The sequence below is a fragment of the Lissotriton vulgaris genome, chromosome 9 (genome assembly GCF_964263255.1).
Source record: "Lissotriton vulgaris chromosome 9, aLisVul1.2, whole genome shotgun sequence".
Lineage (NCBI taxonomy): Eukaryota > Metazoa > Chordata > Amphibia > Caudata > Salamandridae > Lissotriton > Lissotriton vulgaris.
The window spans coordinates 150,789,494-150,808,542 of record NC_141697.1 but is presented as its reverse complement, the minus strand read 5'-3'; the positions used below and the strand labels follow the sequence as shown (position 1 = coordinate 150,808,542).

Sequence of the window (19,049 nt, the reverse complement as noted above, 5' to 3'; positions counted from 1 at the left end):
AATTTGGATGCCTTGATATTAGGTAACTGGTCAGGGTAAGTAGGCCACATCTAATCATAGATCAGGAATGTCTTCAATTGATCCTCCACTCTCTTGCAAAGAAGATGGCTTCAATTTGGTCCTAGCCATTTGGTCTGCAAGGACCTTATGCCTACTGGCTGGCTGGCTTCATTAAGATGACAATGTAAATAACAAGGACCCCCTGTTCGGAATAACAATTCTTAAGACAGGGAAATACACAGTGTGAAGATCATGGCATAATAAGATGAGCATAATAAGATGACATCCATGCAGGCATCATTTAACTTGACCTTGCTCTTTATCGTCCTGATCAGTGGACTTCTCTTCTCTATTAACCGGACAGAGAAACTGCCCAATCTTCTACTTCAAGCCCCTGCAGAGGCACTTGTTCCACTGTCCTTGGATTGTTCACAGCCATGTGTAAAACAACCACTTCCAGACTCCTTTTCCCGGTCAGATGTCCCTCTGTTACAAATGCAACCTTCTTTTTTAAAAGGGCCAGTATTAATCTAAAAGTGAGGGTCATGCCAAAGATGCCCTGGCCAAATAAGTTATGGTGGCATGTTAAAAAACCAACGCACAACTTTACAGGCTTTCTCCCATATTTTTTGCATAGGAGAGGGAATGGCCTGTGCCAACTGGTGAATAATATGAGAGCTTCCAATGAGGTAGGGAAGAATCCCTGAGTTGGGTGATGTGATTTCCTGCTGCTCCTTGGCAGGCCATGGAGAAGGGAGGCCACAGATAGTCAAGACATATGGACTGGACCTCAAAGAAAACACAAACCCTGTGGATACAAAGAGATCTAGGTGTATCTGATGGGCAGAACGGGATAGACTAACTGTTGCATTATGAAGATGTTTAAGTTAAACAAAAGAGATAATGTTGAGGGAAGGGTAACATCTATTTAAAAAAGTGTATGCCAAGGTAATGGAAGTTGATGTAATCTGTTGCTGAAATTGTAGAAGGGAGTGATACAGGAGGTTTCTCTTCGAGAGTCCTGAAATTTGATTGCATGATGTTGCGTAAAATAGGGGCTAGGGTACAGAATAGATGCTGTGGTGATTGCTGTGTGTTGTAAAGTGTTAAAGGCAGAAAATAAGATGTCCCCCATAGGTCCACAGGGCCACAGATGCATAGTACAGGAGTTGGGAGATCAGCAAAATATCAAGATTTCTCTCACAAGTACAATTGAGCTAGTGACTGACAGATATATCTAAGGGGCACGATTGAGGGGGAGAAACAGTAGGCATACCTATAATTAATTAGCCATGGATGCTCTGTGGTTAGGTCTTTTGCACAAGGTTAGGACACTTGAATGTGAACCTTGTGTTTGGTACTCTTTCTTTTAACACTTTATACGATCTCTAGTTATCAATCAATTAACCAAAGGTTGTGTGGGCATATTGGTACGGTCCACTGTGTTTCAAACTTGTTAAAGTGTTACATAATGCACTCTGGACATCTGGATTTGTGTCACCCTTCTTTCGTACTACATTGCGGGTGCCAGTTGGCACTCATTTCTTACTTTCCATTTTAGCCATTCAATACCAAAATGTTCTTGCTTCAAACAATTATGTGTTTTTAAAATATTCCATTATTTTCATTTGTGATCACATCATAAAGCATTAATTTGCCTCCCTAATTCATTCTTTCTTTCTGTGTCCTGTTTCAAAACATTTTGGGCCTTACAATACTTGTTCAGGGGACCACTGGTTCTCTTCATAGAAATCTGTAATTTACAATGGTAAAAGGGCATGAAATAGAATAGATCTCACCTGATAGAGCCTTTGCATGAGTAGTGGCATAGCTATGCTTCTAATCAGAAAATACCAGTCATTAACACAAAGATGCAGCCAACAAAGGAACATCCCCCACTATTGGCCAAAAGGGATAGGAATGTTTTGGTAATTCAAGAGGCTGGTGAGCTTGCTGCAAGCATCTTTCTCCAAAAATGGGAAGAAGGAAATACTGCAGGATGCTGGTCAACAGAAGACTTTGTGCTGAATTCTGTATGCATGGTTGTTTATGAGGCAGGGGACTGCCTATAGTTCAAATACACTCATTTAAGATTTAAAAACCTACCCCTGAAGCAGTCTCCTAGTCGCAGGGAATTTAAAGCCAAAACGCTCTTGTTCTCATCTGCGCATGCTGAATACACAAGAGCGATCTGGAACGGTTCGTCCACCTGGCCAATCTCAGCAGAGAACAGCTCCTCGTTCACCCTATGAGAAAGAGAACATGAAAGGGGCATTATTACCAGTTGAGTGGCAGATACCTGCCGACTGGAGTTCACAAGATTTAAAAAAGGTGAAAATGGCTAGTTGAGCAGTCTAAGATCAAGCAGTATCAATCTAGATTCCTCTTCCAGTTGAGACAATGGTTAGTTGGAAACACAAGAGTATAAAGAACAGCTAAAGGTTTTATAGTTCGTAATTTCTACTCAATTCTTCACTTTCTTGGATGCTTTGTTTTGTGGTATGTTTGAAACAGGGTCTCCAATTTAATAACGCAATGTGATTCTTTTCCTTAATATACAACATCTGCACAGTGCTCTGGTGCACTCAGTGAATGGTTTGCATTATATAATAAATTGAGATAAAATAAAAAATAAAATAAGGAACTTGGAACTCAAAGAGAGCCTGGTAATTCAATTTATTTTTACATAGTTGTCCAAAATGTAGAGATTACAAGTGCTCCTTTTTTGTTCCGCAATTCTTTATTCAAAGTTTACAAGGGGAAGGGGGGACAGTAACAGGTACAACAGGCAATGCAATGCTCCAGACCGGCTGCACTAGCTCACAGAAAATACAAGGGCTTGTATGATACATAAACATTGCAACAGATGGGTCGGGCACTGAGCAGTCGAGGGAGGATGGGCGAGCCAGGGTAATAGGGGAGAAGCCGGGTTAAAGTGGAGGTGGAGCAGCGGACGTGAGGGAGGTGTGAGGGGGAAGAAAGGAAGAGGGTAAAAGAAGAGGGGGGTAGGAGATAAGCAGGATAGGGGCAGTGAAGGGGTAAAGGAAGAAGGTGGGAAAAAGCAGAGGAAGAGAGGGGTGGAATGGAAAAAACTAAAGGAAAGCAAAAGAAAGAAAAGAAAGGGAAGAAACGAGAAGAAAAGGCAAGAAAAGAAAGGAGAAAAAGAAAGGGAGCCTGGGAAGCTAGTGCAGGACTGGACCATGGGAGAGAGCAGACAAGGGCGCAAGCACAGAATGTGGATGAATGTAGATGCGGGACTGCAAGCAAGACCTGAGTCAAGGAGAAGAAGAAGAGGGTGCAATGCCAGGACCCGGGCAACCCCGGCAGGCCTCAACAAAACATAAAAGGTAGTGATGGCTTGAACAAGATTGCACATCAATAATAGACAGTAGATTGTTTCAATTTCTCAGTAGATACTAGTAATATTGGTGCCCTCAAGGTATTCAAATAAAGACACCCCACTACCACAGATGTCACCAGTGAGAGAGCGCAAATTTGAATAAAAAATATGCATGAGCCATATTTACAAGCACATTGTATAACATAGGAATGAAATGCATAGTCGTAACATGAAGTTGACACTTATAGCATAAAGTTAACCGATGTAATCAAAGTAATATAGGAAATGTAACTGTATTTACTCTTGAATGTGTATTAGATTTGGAAGGCCCGTATACGTAGTGGGCTAATGTAGAAATGTGTAGAAATGCTTACGAAATGTAGAACGTGCAAAGCAGAATTCATGTACGTGTGTAGCTTTAAATGGAGAAACCGCGTGAAATGTAACATGAAGAAATGTGCAGAGAGCATATACGGCGATGTAACAAATGAGAATATAAAGTTATACTCTATGTAGTTTGTATTCTATGTACAATATATTCACTTATATGTAAAGGATTTGCTAAATGCGATTGTATATAAATGTGTGTTAAAGGTTATACTGTGTAGAAAGCTTCTGGTAAGAATGTTAGAAGGGTTTAGGTCATTTGTGATTTTAACCTGACTGACCAAGGGGTCGCAGGAGGGTAGTCCGCTGTATGTAATTTAGTGGGCTCACAGGAGTCGTGAATAGCCTTGCTGTGAACGTGCGAGCCAAGGAGTCTAGCGCTTGCTAGATTTAAGGTGACAACGCTGGACGGAGTTTATGGCTTAAACGTGATAAGAAGCGCTTGGAATTTGAGAGTTGTTTTGAGAAGTCCATTCACAGGACCAAGAAAGGTTATAGACATAACTATAAAGATTAAAGTTCTGCTGAGGTTGTTGACTTGTGCTCCGAAAATGTCAATTGTAATATTGAATGAAGTCACCAACGAGAAGACGAAGATGGCGTCTAAAGAAGAAAGGTCAACTTAACGGACGACGCGAAGAGACGAAGCAAGGAAAAGGCTAGAAGATTACCTCACGGGGAAAGTCCGTGGTGGGCGTCGAAGGGGCGTTCCACCCACACTGTGATTGTGTATTTTAGGGACAGCACCCCGGGGATAAGATAGCGAACAGCTCTGAGCAGAGGCCATCATAGAGAGCTCAGAGTAGATGACTTGAGCAGATGCGCTGAGAGAGATCAGAGCGCAAGAGAGCAGTAGGCCGAGGACCCTTAGAGAGCGGATGGGTAGGCAGAGAGGGTACTGCTTCTGAAACTTAAGTTACCTTTAGAGGCTAAGAGAGTTTGAACTTCTTTGGGAGTCAAACTGCTGACACCTTTTCAGGTTAAGGAATCTTGCGAAGTAGGGATGTCACTTAGTATAGAGTAGGGACAGATTTAACTTGATTTTTTTTCTCTTTCTGCAGATGACGCAAAGGAACCACTTCATATCGATAATTTTTGCTGATTCTTGAACTGACTTTAATTGTATTCTTTTGTATACTTATTGAGATTTATCCTGAGAGGATTGTATATGCATTTTAAACTTTGATTCTATATAAAAATCTTAAAACTTTATCAGTTGTAAGTGGTTCTTCAGAGTGGCGTCAGTTTATGGGGTTTATCTAACCTATGCGGGGTTTGTCTTTTACTCAATGACAGATATCAAGCGATCCAAAATTGTCGAATGAGATAAGTTATCAAATTAATCATAAAAGATATTAAAATCTCATTCCTCGCAGTTGGTAGCAGAGAAAGATGGTTTTCTTCTTGAGGAAGACAACCTAGGTCAGGTTTAGTTTACCCCAAGGTCCCTAGTCATCGACGACCAGAAGAAGAATCCCTGCCGAAGACGGTGCTGACGGTGTGTTGAGAGAAAAGCAGCAGAGTCGGTCGAGAGTGAGTATAAGGGTCATGCGTTGTAAGATTGCGGTGTTTTATGTTGTTCCTGTGTTGTAATGTCAAGCGGAGTTGAAAGCCTGTAGTGTGATTGAGGGAAGGTTGTGAGCGCGCGCAACCGGATGAAATCTTAAGCTCCAGGGAAGGACTTAAGTGGTTCGGGTGTATCGAACACCCAGAGTAATTTGTCTACCATTGAAAGGGGGTCATGAGGTACCATTGATCGCCCGACAGACCGATGATAGGGGGAGCGTAAGAGTGAGTGAATGAGTAACGGACGCTGGTCGTACGTTTACTGTGTGTAAGAAGCCTATCAGTTGAGGCGATCGTCTGACCGTAAGAGGGAAGACGTTTCGCCAGTTGAGGTAGCAATTACAGTTAGACTGTGGCCGTACAGTCAGAGGAAAGTGATCGCTTGGACGGAAGTAGTCATTTTTCAGTGTATGAATGAAAACGCATGCGAAATCGTGAGACGAATTGAGAAAGAAGGAGAACTGCTGCAGAGGGAACGAGTGACGTCAGCATAGAACCGCGCTGAGATTGGTTAGTTTGTCAGACGTCAGCGAAGAGTCGCGCTGAGATTGGTCGGTCAGCGTAGAGTCGCGCTGAGATAGGCCGATTAGCGAGAGCCGCGTAGGGATTGGTTTGTCATCGGGACATAAACAAGGAAGAGAAAGAGGAAAATAGTAGAGTAGCGAAAATGAAGTGTTTTAAGAGTTTGAGAGCAATCTTTAGGAGGAATAGAAGAAACTTATATGCCGGAGAAGAAGCTCCACCAGAAGGCACACCAGCTTATCATATGGCAGTGAATGTAGGCTTACACTCGATACTATGGATCTCCGAGTGGAATAAGCTGACTGAAGGGAATAAGGAACTGACGTTTCCGAGATTCGGAACGTTTAAGCTAGACGTGTTGAACGAACTGAAAGCGGTAATGCTTGCAACAAGACCTCTACCGAGGCCAACACAGTTTGAAGCCCTTAGCGCATGGTTTAGAGCAGCACACGAAAAGAGCGTAAAGAGGCGCCAAGAAAGAGTGAGACGATCAGTAAAGGCGGTACAGGATGCCAAATGGGATGAGGAAGCTAAGAAATGGAGGGTGCAGAAGATAGAAGCAGACAAACTGTACCCGATGCTAGAAGTTACGGGAGAAAAGAAACCTCTAGAGGAAGATGAGGAAAGCGAGACAGAAGAGGATCTGATAGAGAGGCTATTAACAGATAGACCACCTCCGTACAGCGGAGGGGCCGCAAGTCCCATATTACAACAAGAGGACGGAGCTAGATGGGGGGAATATAAATCGATCCCAGTAACAGAGTGGGATGCCAAGAAAGATGAGGAAGTACCTCAATCTAGTTCCGAACAGAGAGTAGTGGGAAGATTCGTGGTCCAGAAGGTGCCAGAAACGCAACATGCAAGGTCGTACCAAATGCCAGACGCTTTACAGGTACCGGTTACCATAGGCCCTATTGTGTCAATCTACAACCCAGAAGGGGTCCAGCAGGAGGAACAGGCACGATGGGATAGGGAAAGGGCAGAGATGGAGAATAGGAATACCATGATGAATCTTCAGAGACAGATACTAGCATCGATGAGTCGGAGTACCCCATTAGATGCCGCAACAGGTCCCTGGGTAGAACAGGGGGGTCAAAGAGGGCCAATGGACTTAAGGGGACCAAAACCGAAATCCCATAAGGAATTAAGGGAATACCTGAAAGAATGGGATACTGCCGAAGAGATTCGGAATAAAAGTTTAGAAACAGGAGCAGAGTGGAGAGACCAGGATAACCGGATCCTCTCTCATTGTGGAGCTGGCGAAAGCAGCCCGGAGTGGGAGAGAGGGAGTCAGGAAAACAGCGGGAATAATTGTCCTACTATCAGTGGCAATAGGCAAATGTGCGACAACAGGAGTGCAGGGTGTGGCGAAGTGCCTCGCGTCACCTTTAGTGAGGGGGAACGAAGGACGCAGGAGTACCGAAATACTTTCAGATGCACTCACCATACCCCGAGTGAAACAGTGCAACATTGGAATCACGGGAACATGGAGAGTCGTGAAGGGTCTCGCCATGCATCTGGTGATCGCGAGCGACGTCATGAGAATATAGGGAGTCGCGAAACGTCTCGCCATACTTCTGGTGATCAAGAACGAGATCGCGGGAGCATGGAGGGCCATGAAGGACCTTATCGTTTATTGAGCGACACCAGACAGCAAGCGAGTTACAGTGATTTTGAACAGAACGGTGGATCCTATCTCGTATCTGGAGAAACCGAGCCGAAAAGGCGCAATGTAGGGATGGGGGATGGAGTAATGTTCCACCACACCCCACGGGAAGATGGAAAGGCTTGGGATCTAGAGAGGTGGGAACAAAGAGATGGAAGGAAAACTCCTCATAACTCACCCGTGTTTAGGCGTAGGGCGCATAGTGGAGGTGAGAGGGGTATGAGCGAACCACCTAGGACGGACATACTGAGAGCTGAAATAAAAGCAAGACGGATTGATGTAATGAGTTTGAAATCAGACTTAGATGAAATAATTGATGGCACAGTGGCAATAGAGAGGTTAGAGTTGTACGCACCAGATGAAATATTGTTCTTATCCAAGGATGTTACTCGGAAAGCAAGGGCAGCTCATGAAAAACTATCCGAATTAGCAGAAAAATATATGATAGACATGTCACGAACTAAAGCTTTACAGCCCAATCATTGGCTAAATTGCACAGACCGAGATCTGGATGAACGTAGAACGATTGGACTAAGAGTACACATAAGGGAACTAGTCATGTGTATTAGAATATGGAGAGATCTGGATAGATGGGAGGACAAATGGTCTAAGAGGGGATCTGTCAGAAAAAGTACAATTGTGAAGTCCCAGGATACAGACCTAATGCGAATGGAAGCTTTCCCTTTGCGAGAAATCACGAACGGAAACTACGTTCATGTACCTTGGAGTAGGGGGGATTTAGCGGCATTCACTAACTCTTTCCCCAAGTTAAGAGAAAACCCTGTAGAGTGGTACAAGCAGGTAGAGAGGTTCGTGAAGATCTCTAAGGTGCTGTGGATAGATTTGAACACATTGTTCGATATCGTAGTACCCGGAGATTTATGAACGGCATGCAAACTTAGTATTGAATGGCCTACTTGTGAGCCTCCGAGAGATACCCGGACAAATGGTCCGTCAGACAGAGTCATGGAAAAGTACGAGAGGGTAATAACATGGATAAAAGAGAAAGTGCCAGTACAAGACATAGACTGGGTTAAGATAGATCGAACAATTCAGGAGCCTAAAGAAACGGTTCACGAGTTCTATGAGAGGCTATTGAAAGCATTTAAACAATACAGTGGGTTAGACGTAATGGATCCTAAGGACATAGGACAGTTTGTGTCGAAGTTTGTTTTAGGATTGAGACCAGACATAAGCCTGATGATACAACAGCATTTGATCTGTTGGCAGAACAAACCTTTAGATGAGATTCTGAGGTATGCAAGGTACTGTAGCGATGAAATAGATTCAAAGGCAAAGAAACTCAAGGAAAAGCTAATGCTGGTACAAATGCAAGCAGCTGGAAAGGGTGGACAGCGGCAACAGGGAACAGGAACGCAAGCAAAGAAACAGAATAATCAGAGCAGAGATGAGGAAGAAAGACCGAGACCGAGAATGGATATTGCGACACTGAAAAAGACAACGAGGTGTCATCAGTGTAACGAAGTGGGACATTGGCGACGCGAGTGTCCTTACAATGTCGAGACAGGGGAATTAGAACTAGAGGAGGAAGAGGCACAGAATAACGTGGTTAAGGGAGCCGCGGTCCCGAAGGGAAAGTTTATCAAAGGGGGGACCCAGACTCCTCGAGCCCCGTTTCCTCAACCACCTCGCATTACAAATGGAGGGAAAACCTATAGACAAATGCCATTGTTCGTAGGAGGAGAAGAATGCTACTACGTTGATCCTCTTACAGGGCAACGAGTGAATAGGGAGGAAGACTGTACTCTAGGTGCAGCCCTGGAAGTAGATCAGAGAGGACCATACGTAGAGGCTGAGGTGGCTGGATGTCCTACAACCTTTTTGGTGGATACGGGGGCCACTCGATCCACGCTGAGATCAGCGGTAGTCCCAGGTCTGCCAATATCGGGAGAGACGATTCAGGTGGTAGGAGTCACGAACAAGAGGATGACGAATCCTTTGACAGAACCTGTATCAGTAAAAATAGGGAATTACAGTGACGAACATCAGTTTGTGATCTGTGATTCTAGCCCTGTGTGTTTGCTAGGAAGAGATCTGTTGTGTAAACTGAATTGCACAATACATTGTACACCTGAAGGAGTAGAAGTGCAGACCAATGATGAGGATGCCGATTTTAAGGTTGTAAACTCGCAGGAGTGCGTGGAACTATATCCTACCTTAACACTGGAAGAGCTTCCACAGGATTTGAGGGAGAAAGTGTCAGCTGAGGTGTGGGATTTTACTGGAGAAGAAATAGGACTGATCAAAGGAGTAGAACCAGTAAAGATCTTGGTAAGACCCAATGCTGAGTATCCAAGAACTCCACAATACAAGTTGACACCAGAGACGATTGCAGGAATAAAGCCTGTGATCGAATCCATGATTAAACAGGGAATACTGAAGGAGATCGTGGGTAGTCCATGTAACTCCCCGATTATGGGTTTGCAGAAGCCTAGTGGAAAATATAGGATAGTGCAGGATCTTCGAAAGATTAATAATATTGTTGTCTCATGTTGTCCAGTGGTACCGAATCCATCAGTGATATTATTTCAGATACCGTTCCAAGCTGAATGGTTTACTGTGATAGATTTGTGCCAAGCTTTCTTTTCGATTCCTTTAGATGAAGAGAGTCAGTATCTTTTCGCTTTTAAGCTGGAAGATCGCGTCTTAACATGGTGTCGTATCCCTCAGGGGTATACAGAAAGCCCATCGATCTTTAACCAGCTGCTGAAGAGAAATCTTGAGAGTCTAGTACTGCCCAAGAATTCGGTTCTAGTCCAGTACATAGACGACCTCCTAGTTGCGTCAGAAACTGAGGAAGCTTGCAGAGTAGACACCATAACCTTGTTAAATCACTTGGCCGAGAACGGACACAAGGTGTCTCCAAGTAAATTGCAGTATTGTAAGACTGAAGTGCAATACTTGGGCCATAGGATTGAAAAGGGAAAGCGGAAGGTGTCTCCAGACAGAATAGAGGCGATCATGAAAATGAACGCGCCTACAACACAAAGAGAAGTCAGGATGTTTCTAGGCATGGTCGGTTATTGTCGGCAGTGGATAGCCAACTTCTCACTGAAGGCAAAACCATTATTACAACTGACGCACAAAGGAGTAAGTGATCCGGTACCATGGGACAAAGATTGTTTGATGGCGTTTTTGCAGCTGAGGGAGGACTTATGTCGTGCCCCGGCTTTAGGAATGCCTGATTACACAAAACCATTTTTGCTTTACTGCTGCGAAAGAGAGGGATGCGCGTTAGCAGTTTTGGCCCAGATACATGGAGATGCGCGTAGGCCAGTGGCGTATTTTTCGGCTACATTAGATCCAGTAGCCGCAGCGTTGCCCGGATGTCTCAAATCCGTAGCTGCAACGGGTGTCAGCATTGAACGTTCTGAAAGCGTGGTAATGGGACATCAGTTAGTAGTGTACGTACCACATTCTGTAGAATTGTTAATGACCAGGACTAAGACTCAGCATCTGACAAATAGCAGGCTCACACGCTACGAGCAAGTCATACTGGCTGCCGAGAATGTGACCCTACAAAGATGCTCCGTCTTGAATCCTGCAACTTTGATGCCACTTCCAAATGAGATAGATGATGAAATTTGTACAGACCATGATTGCCTTGATGTGACTGAACTATGCACCAAACCGAGACCTGATATTGTAGATGAGCCATTGACTGACCCCGATGAAATATTCTTTGTTGATGGTTCATGTGTAAGAGACAATATCGGTCAGCTGAGAGCAGCTTATGCAGTTTGCACAATTACGAGAGTAATAGAAGCCGCTTGCCTGGAAGGAGTACACTCCGCTCAGGTAGCTGAAATTGTTGCTTTGACGCGTGCTTGTTTAGCAGGCGACAAACTTCGAGTCACCATATACACCGATAGCCAGTATGGTTTCGGGGTAGTTCATGATTACGGGCAGTTGTGGTCTCAAAGAGGTTATATGACCTCCTCGGGTTCTCCCATTAGGAATGGAGAATTCGTGAGACTCTTGTTAGAGGCATTGCAAGGTCCGTCAGCCATAGCGGTCGTCAAATGTGCCGCGCACACGAAGAACGTAGACTTTGTGTCGCAAGGCAACCGTTATGCTGATCAAGTAGCGCGTTACTGCGCAGAACAGGGATATTCTCACACTGATGTAAAAGTGGGGGGAATCCAAGAAAGAACTGAATTGACAATGTTGTTAGATACTGTAGATACGTGGGATGAGCTAAGGAGTGTTCAGGAAAATGCACCAGATGATGAGAAAAAGAGTTGGGAAACAGCGGGTTGTATTAGAAGTGAGATGAATTTCTGGATATCTGCAGATGGGAGAGCAGTTTTACCAAATGAACTTGTTAGTCCAATGGCAAGGAAATTGCATGGATCAGCACACATAGGTAGAGATGCTATGGTGAGAGTATTCAGACAAACGTGGTACAATCCAAAGTTTAGAGTAGCGGCAGAAGCAGTGTGTCAGCGATGTACGATCTGTCAGCAGCTAAACGTGGGAAAGAGAACACCAGTCACATTGAGTCACATTGGGAGGTCTGGGGGGCCTTTCAATAGAATGCAGCTTGACTTCATAGAAATGCCTAAATGCAATAGACTCAGATACGTTTTAGTGATTGTTTGCATATTTTCTAGATGGGTTGAGGCTTACCCTACACGTAGGTGCGATACACTTACGGTAGCAAAATTGTTACTTAGAGAGTTAATACCAAGGTTTGGGGTGCCATCCTCTTTGGAATCGGACAGAGGAACTCATTTTAACAGCGAAATAGTGAAGATGCTATGTTCAGCTTTGGGTATCGATCAGAAACTTCATTGCAGCTATCGACCAGAAGCTTCAGGGATTGTAGAGCAAATCAACAGTACAATCAAGTCCAGACTTGCCAAAGTTTGTTCAGCAACATCCCTGAGTTGGCCAGACGCACTTCCAGTGGTTCTTATGAGCATACGTAGCACACCAGATAGGAAAACAGGTCTCTCTCCTCATGAAGTGCTAATGGGGAGAGCCATGAGATTGCCATCGGTTCCGACTGCAGCCCTAGTGAACATCACAGACGATTTGATCTTGGACTACTGTAAGGGACTATCTGATGCCGTTAATTCTGTGTCCCTCCAGGTCCAGGCTGCGGAGGTTCCATCAGCACAAGATTTGTGCCATGACCTGAGTCCGGGGGACTGGGTTTTGGTGAAAAAACACGTCAGGAAGAACTGCTTAGACGTGCGCTGGAGAGGACCGTTTCAAGTCATACTTGTGACGAATACTGCAGTAAAGTGTGGAGGCCTGCCAAACTGGATACATGCCTCACACACCCGAAGAGTGCCAACACCTCTAGAAGAAACAGCTCCTCTCTCGGATGAGAATCCAGCAGAAAGCGGAGAAGCCATAAAGGGGGAAAGCCAAGCTGTGGAGGTGATCGAAGAGGCTGAGACTGTGACGGAACAGGTCGACGAAGGTCAGGACACCAGTGAGACCGAAGTCGCCTCAGGAGAAGAGAGTAATTGGGAGATTGAATCAGATACTGAACAAGCAGAGAGTGATCAAGAGACAAGTCCAAGAACAAGGAGCGGGAGGACAAGGAGTGACGAAGCTAGTTGGCCAGAGAGAAGGAGAAGGCCAGGCTTAAAAGCAGATCAAGAAAGAGCTCTTGTCCCGATCGCTGAAGAATCGGATCAGGAAGAAGAAACTACAGACTCAGGAACTGAAAGTCCAAGAAGATCGAGAAGGGTACGTGTGCCCTGCAGAAGGTACGCCACCCCAGAGTGGACTTATCTAGCAGATGTCTTGGGGACAGAAATCTGGGAGAGTGAAGAAAGTGAAAGTAATCGATCACGATCCATTTGTGGCAGTGGAGATATGGATGTTGACGCCTGGACTCGAGACTGAGGGGTTACTGACTTTCACACTTCCCATACCCCCATATTTGAGTCAAATTCAAAATCTAGTGCTAAATAGATTACAGTTTCCGACTTTTGGTCATCAAATTCCAGAGGAAGAAGAAAAAGTCATCCGTTTTGAATTATTGGAAATTGTTGTGAAAGCTGCAGGTCCAAGAATAATTGTTGATGCATAAAGACTTTTGTATATAAGCTATAAAGAAGAAGATAACTTAGAGCCGAGTGGAAAGAAGAATAAAATTAGGGATTACATTTAGAGGACGGAGAAGGGTTAGGGTTGTCTGTTGCTAAAAGAGAAAAAGATATTGTTGCGAAAAAGAGACTTTGTTGATAAAGAGCACTTTACAGACTGAGAAAGCAAATAAAGCAAACCAAGACTGGAAAGAAAAACTTTTTCGCAAAAGAAGGAGCTACGCTGTTCTGATAACATGGAGAACGGCAACCCAAACCGAAAAGCTAAATGTATAGTAGGTACACTGATAGCAGTAGTAATTTTTCTCATAATTACAGTAGTGACAATATCATACATAATAGGACATGAAAGTGATAAAGAAACAGCAGATGTAAAGCCTGTAACGACTTTGAAACCTGCTCTTGTGGGGAAGCAGGAGGAGAGCAATGTTATACGTGAAAAGACGTTACTAGCAGATGAAGCTCGTAGGTTACACGTAGACGAGTTACAGGGAAATTTTAGGTCAAATGCATATGCCAAATTGTTATACGAGTATATCGATGCCATGGAGGCCAAAGATTGCTATGTTTGTATGCAATTGCCGGCTTCCGTAGACGAAGGCATCCGATATCATCATCTCCCACTGACTTACGGGATAACATGTAGTTTACTGCTCAGTATATTTTATGGTAGGGAAGGATTTGAGTACTACTTTTCAAATTATGATTCGGTACTGCCTGAAGTTCCGAATTATAAACAAATGAATAAGTGGGACTATTACAAAAAGGAGGATAGACTAGCCAAATTCTTTCTTCCTTGGGATACACTAGATACTTCATATGCACGCAGAAATAACCTAACTTGCAAAGTGTCAGAGGTAGAGAAAAAGTTTATGGGACAAGTAGATGACAGATACAGAAGGCAGAAGATTCTAAAAATGTCAGGACAGTGGAAAACAGATTGGACCGAAGAAGAGAAGGCACATAAAAAGAAAGGTAGCAATGGTCCAATAGCATTGGATAGAACGCAGAAAGGAAAGTTATGTTTAACTCGAAGCAAGACATATTATGAGAGTGTATTTGTAGGTGAAGTAAATTGCGAACATGCTTTTAGATTAGAGTACTATACGAAAGATTTTATGAAAGGAATGCAAGCTATTCCGAATGTGTATTTTGTATGCGGAAGAAATGCCTATGTAAAACTACCTGACAATTGGTATGGTTCGTGTTACTTGGCAATTGTCTTCCCCAAAATATATCATGCAAAGGATTTAGCGATCATAGAAGGAAAGACTTCGACGAGAGCGAAAAGGGAAGTAGGAGATGCAGAAGTAGTAGGAGATGTATTTGGAGCGATGTTTCCTATGTTAGGTTTAATACTTAACGATGTTAAGATCAGGAGACTGGCTACAGTTGTAGATAGATTGTCTGCAAGTACTGCAAGGTCATTAATGTTAGTAGAAGGCGAGATGCAGTCGATTAGAGCAATGGTTCTTCAGAACCGACTTGCTTTAGATGTACTGCTAGCAAAAGAGGGCGGAGTTTGCAAGGCTTTGAAGGTTCAGGAATGTTGTACTTATATTCCTGATAATTCAAAACCACTTGAGAAAGTCATAAGCAACATTACACAGATTCATCAAGAAATCGAAGATTTATCAAAAATAAACGTTTGGGAAAAAGTCGGTCATGGAGTAGGAAAGGTTGGAAGTTGGTTTGCCAACCTTGGTAAAAGCATAGTATGGTATATATTAAAACCTGTATTAATAGTATTAATTTGCATAATCACATTGTTAGGTTTAGTAAAATTGTATAAATGGTATAGGTCGAACCGGTTACAAAGATCCATGAGAGAGCAAGAAAGGAGATTAGCTGCGTTACAAGATCAACAGTACAAAAGCTTAAGAGCTCTCGAAACGATGAAAAGAGGGAATATTGTAACTAGTTCTGTGTAGAGATGTTATTCAAATTGCATTTAGTGATGACTCCTAGAAGTCATCAAAGGGGGGACTGAGAGAGCGCAAATTTGAATAAAAAATATGCATGAGCCATATTTACAAGCACATTGTATAACATAGGAATGAAATGCATAGTCGTAACATGAAGTTGACACTTATAGCATAAAGTTAACCGATGTAATCAAAGTAATATAGGAAATGTAACTGTATTTACTCTTGAATGTGTATTAGATTTGGAAGGCCCGTATACGTAGTGGGCTAATGTAGAAATGTGTAGAAATGCTTACGAAATGTAGAACGTGCAAAGCAGAATTCATGTACGTGTGTAGCTTTAAATGGAGAAACCGCGTGAAATGTAACATGAAGAAATGTGCAGAGAGCATATACGGCGATGTAACAAATGAGAATATAAAGTTATACTCTATGTAGTTTGTATTCTATGTACAATATATTCACTTATATGTAAAGGATTTGCTAAATGCGATTGTATATAAATGTGTGTTAAAGGTTATACTGTGTAGAAAGCTTCTGGTAAGAATGTTAGAAGGGTTTAGGTCATTTGTGATTTTAACCTGACTGACCAAGGGGTCGCAGGAGGGTAGTCCGCTGTATGTAATTTAGTGGGCTCACAGGAGTCGTGAATAGCCTTGCTGTGAACGTGCGAGCCAAGGAGTCTAGCGCTTGCTAGATTTAAGGTGACAACGCTGGACGGAGTTTATGGCTTAAACGTGATAAGAAGCGCTTGGAATTTGAGAGTTGTTTTGAGAAGTCCATTCACAGGACCAAGAAAGGTTATATACATAACTATAAAGATTAAAGTTCTGCTGAGGTTGTTGACTTGTGCTCCGAAAATGTCAATTGTAATATTGAATGAAGTCACCAACGAGAAGACGAAGATGGCATCTAAAGAAGAAAGGTCAACTTAACGGACGACGCGAAGAGACGAAGCAAGGAAAAGGCTAGAAGATTACCTCACGGGGAAAGTCTGTGGTGGGCGTCGAAGGGGCGTTCCACCCACACTGTGATTGTGTATTTTAGGGACAGCACCCCGGGGATAAGATAGCGAACAGCTCTGAGCAGAGGCCATCATAGAGAGCTCAGAGTAGATGACTTGAGCAGATGCGCTGAGAGAGATCAGAGCGCAAGAGAGCAGTAGGCCGAGGACCCTTAGAGAGCGGATGGGTAGGCAGAGAGGGTACTGCTTCTGAAACTTAAGTTACCTTTAGAGGCTAAGAGAGTTTGAACTTCTTTGGGAGTCAAACTGCTGACACCTTTTCAGGTTAAGGAATCTTGCGAAGTAGGGATGTCACTTAGTATAGAGTAGGGACAGATTTAACTTGATTTTTTTTCTCTTTCTGCAGATGACGCAAAGGAACCACTTCATATCGATAATTTTTGCTGATTCTTGAACTGACTTTAATTGTATTCTTTTGTATACTTATTGAGATTTATCCTGAGAGGATTGTATATGCATTTTAAACTTTGATTCTATATAAAAATCTTAAAACTTTATCAGTTGTAAGTGGTTCTTCAGAGTGGCGTCAGTTTATGGGGTTTATCTAACCTATGCGGGGTTTGTCTTTTACTCAATGACAGATATCAAGCGATCCAAAATTGTCGAATGAGATAAGTTATCAAATTAATCATAAAAGATATTAAAATCTCATTCCTCGCACCAGACAGGGGTACCTAAGAGCTCCAGTGCAAAGCTTGACAAAACCACTGTACTCGACATTCATTAAATATCTCACTGTTGTCATACAGTGTGACACAGTTAGAAATCAGCAAAAAGTATGATTACTCACAGGGAACCAATCCATACAATTAGACTGCTGCACAATATCATTTAATATCAAGTGAAAGCATTATAAACAAATGTACCCCACCAATAGGCAGGGTGTGATACAACACATAAGCATATATTTCTTAACAACATTTCTGTTGTCATTAGTGAGTCCACGGAGATCAAGATCATACGGCCTCCCTGTTGGCAACGATGAAAAACAGCTGACACGTGTTTTGTTGCAAAGTAACTTCTTCAAGGCTGCAAGATGGTTTAAACAACAGTAAATAAATAAAAATTCTAATCCAAAATGAATGAAATCTGCTCGTAGACTATGCCTATAGTAACACAGAAGAGGAAAATGAGAAAAAGAGGGGTAAAGAGCTTTAACTCTAAAAGAAAAGATGTGCAATCAAGAAAAGTGTGAAGTCATAAACCCAATAGAAAAAAGCCCTATAATTAGTTAGCTGCTAGAGAGCTGGATAGATATTGTTTAATACCAATCACCAGGACATCCGATAGTGCCAAAATGTGAGACAAATATATATTGTGATCAGAAACAAGAAAAGAGAGTCAATTTATCCAATGTTACCAAAAAGGTCTGCAAAAAAGCCGGGCCACAAATACATAGTAACCCTAGCGATAGTCAGCATGCGAGAGTGACTATATCTACCTTTTCGTATTTTGGCACTATCGGATGTTCCCTGTGATTGGTATTAAACGATATCTATATTAAGCTATTTTCGCCCTCTTTTTCTCATTTTCCTCTTCTGTGTCAGTATAGGCCATAGGGTGGTCTATGTTGTAAGGGTTACATCAAATTTGCTTTATACAAGCAGATTTAATTAATTTTGGATTAGTAGTGATTTCCTGTAGTATCCGGTCCATCATGGGATCCTGGGGTGGTAGGATTGCAGCCGTCGAGGCAGCCAGATCAGCAGGAGCAGACACGGGCGGGACTGAGTGACGATCTCCCTGAAGATCAGCTGGCTGGTCACTCTGTCAGAGGGCATCACCAACAGTGCTGGTGCAGAAGGAGCAAACCACCTCCCAACAGCACTAAGGAGATCCACAGGTGGACGGGACAGACGGTGGCAGCTGAGGGGTGAAGAAAGGGCTGGTCTGCGCCGGAGAGGTAAAGTGTTTTAAGGCTGAGCTCCCCCCATGGTGCGGGAGGGTCAGGATACCTGTCTGCCAAGTGTCCAGAGGGCCATGCCAGCCTCCATGTGGGCCTGGTGTGTTAACGCCACTCCGTGGTGATGGTGCAAGGACTTCAACCATGCCACTCAGTCCTCTCCCGGCAGGCGGGTGTGGGTGTAATGATGCAGCGGGGTGAGGCCGGGGTCTTCCAACAGAACTGAGCACAAGTTCAGAGGCCGATGAGGAGAGGGAGAACCCTGAATGAGTATGTCCAAGAGGGGCAATGGGGGTGGGCATGGATGGGGGAGCAGGCAGTCACCCCTTCTCCCAGTGCGCAATGTTGCAGGCCGTCAGGCAAAGCCACATGGCAGGAAGAGTGTTGACAGCCAGGGACCCGCACTGGTGAACCCAGGCCCCTCAGCAGCACAAAGTGTCCAGGTCCGGCTCCGGTGGTAGGAAAAAGAGAGTCATGGTGGACGAGGGAAAGCCAACGTCCCCAGTCCCGAAAGCACCAAAGTGGCCCCCAGGTGGGTCAGGCAGATTGCAGGCCCAAGGTCTCTTGGCACTGTGGGCCCGGCGGCATGAAGAAGTCCCTTTCCAAGGGCGTGGCAGGGCGAGGCGGGCT

At 43.7% G+C, this 19,049-nt stretch overlaps 1 protein-coding gene across 1 annotated transcript in view; it reads right to left on the bottom strand.

Annotated features, from left to right (window-relative positions):
* LTK (leukocyte receptor tyrosine kinase) overlaps window positions 1-19,049 on the bottom strand; it is a 655,467-nt gene that overhangs the window by 221,461 nt on the left and 414,957 nt on the right. The window contains exon 5 of the mRNA XM_086937237.1: window positions 2,107-2,246. Coding sequence (XP_086793363.1) covers window positions 2,107-2,246 — 140 coding nt within the window. The remainder of the gene's footprint in view (window positions 1-2,106; window positions 2,247-19,049) is intronic.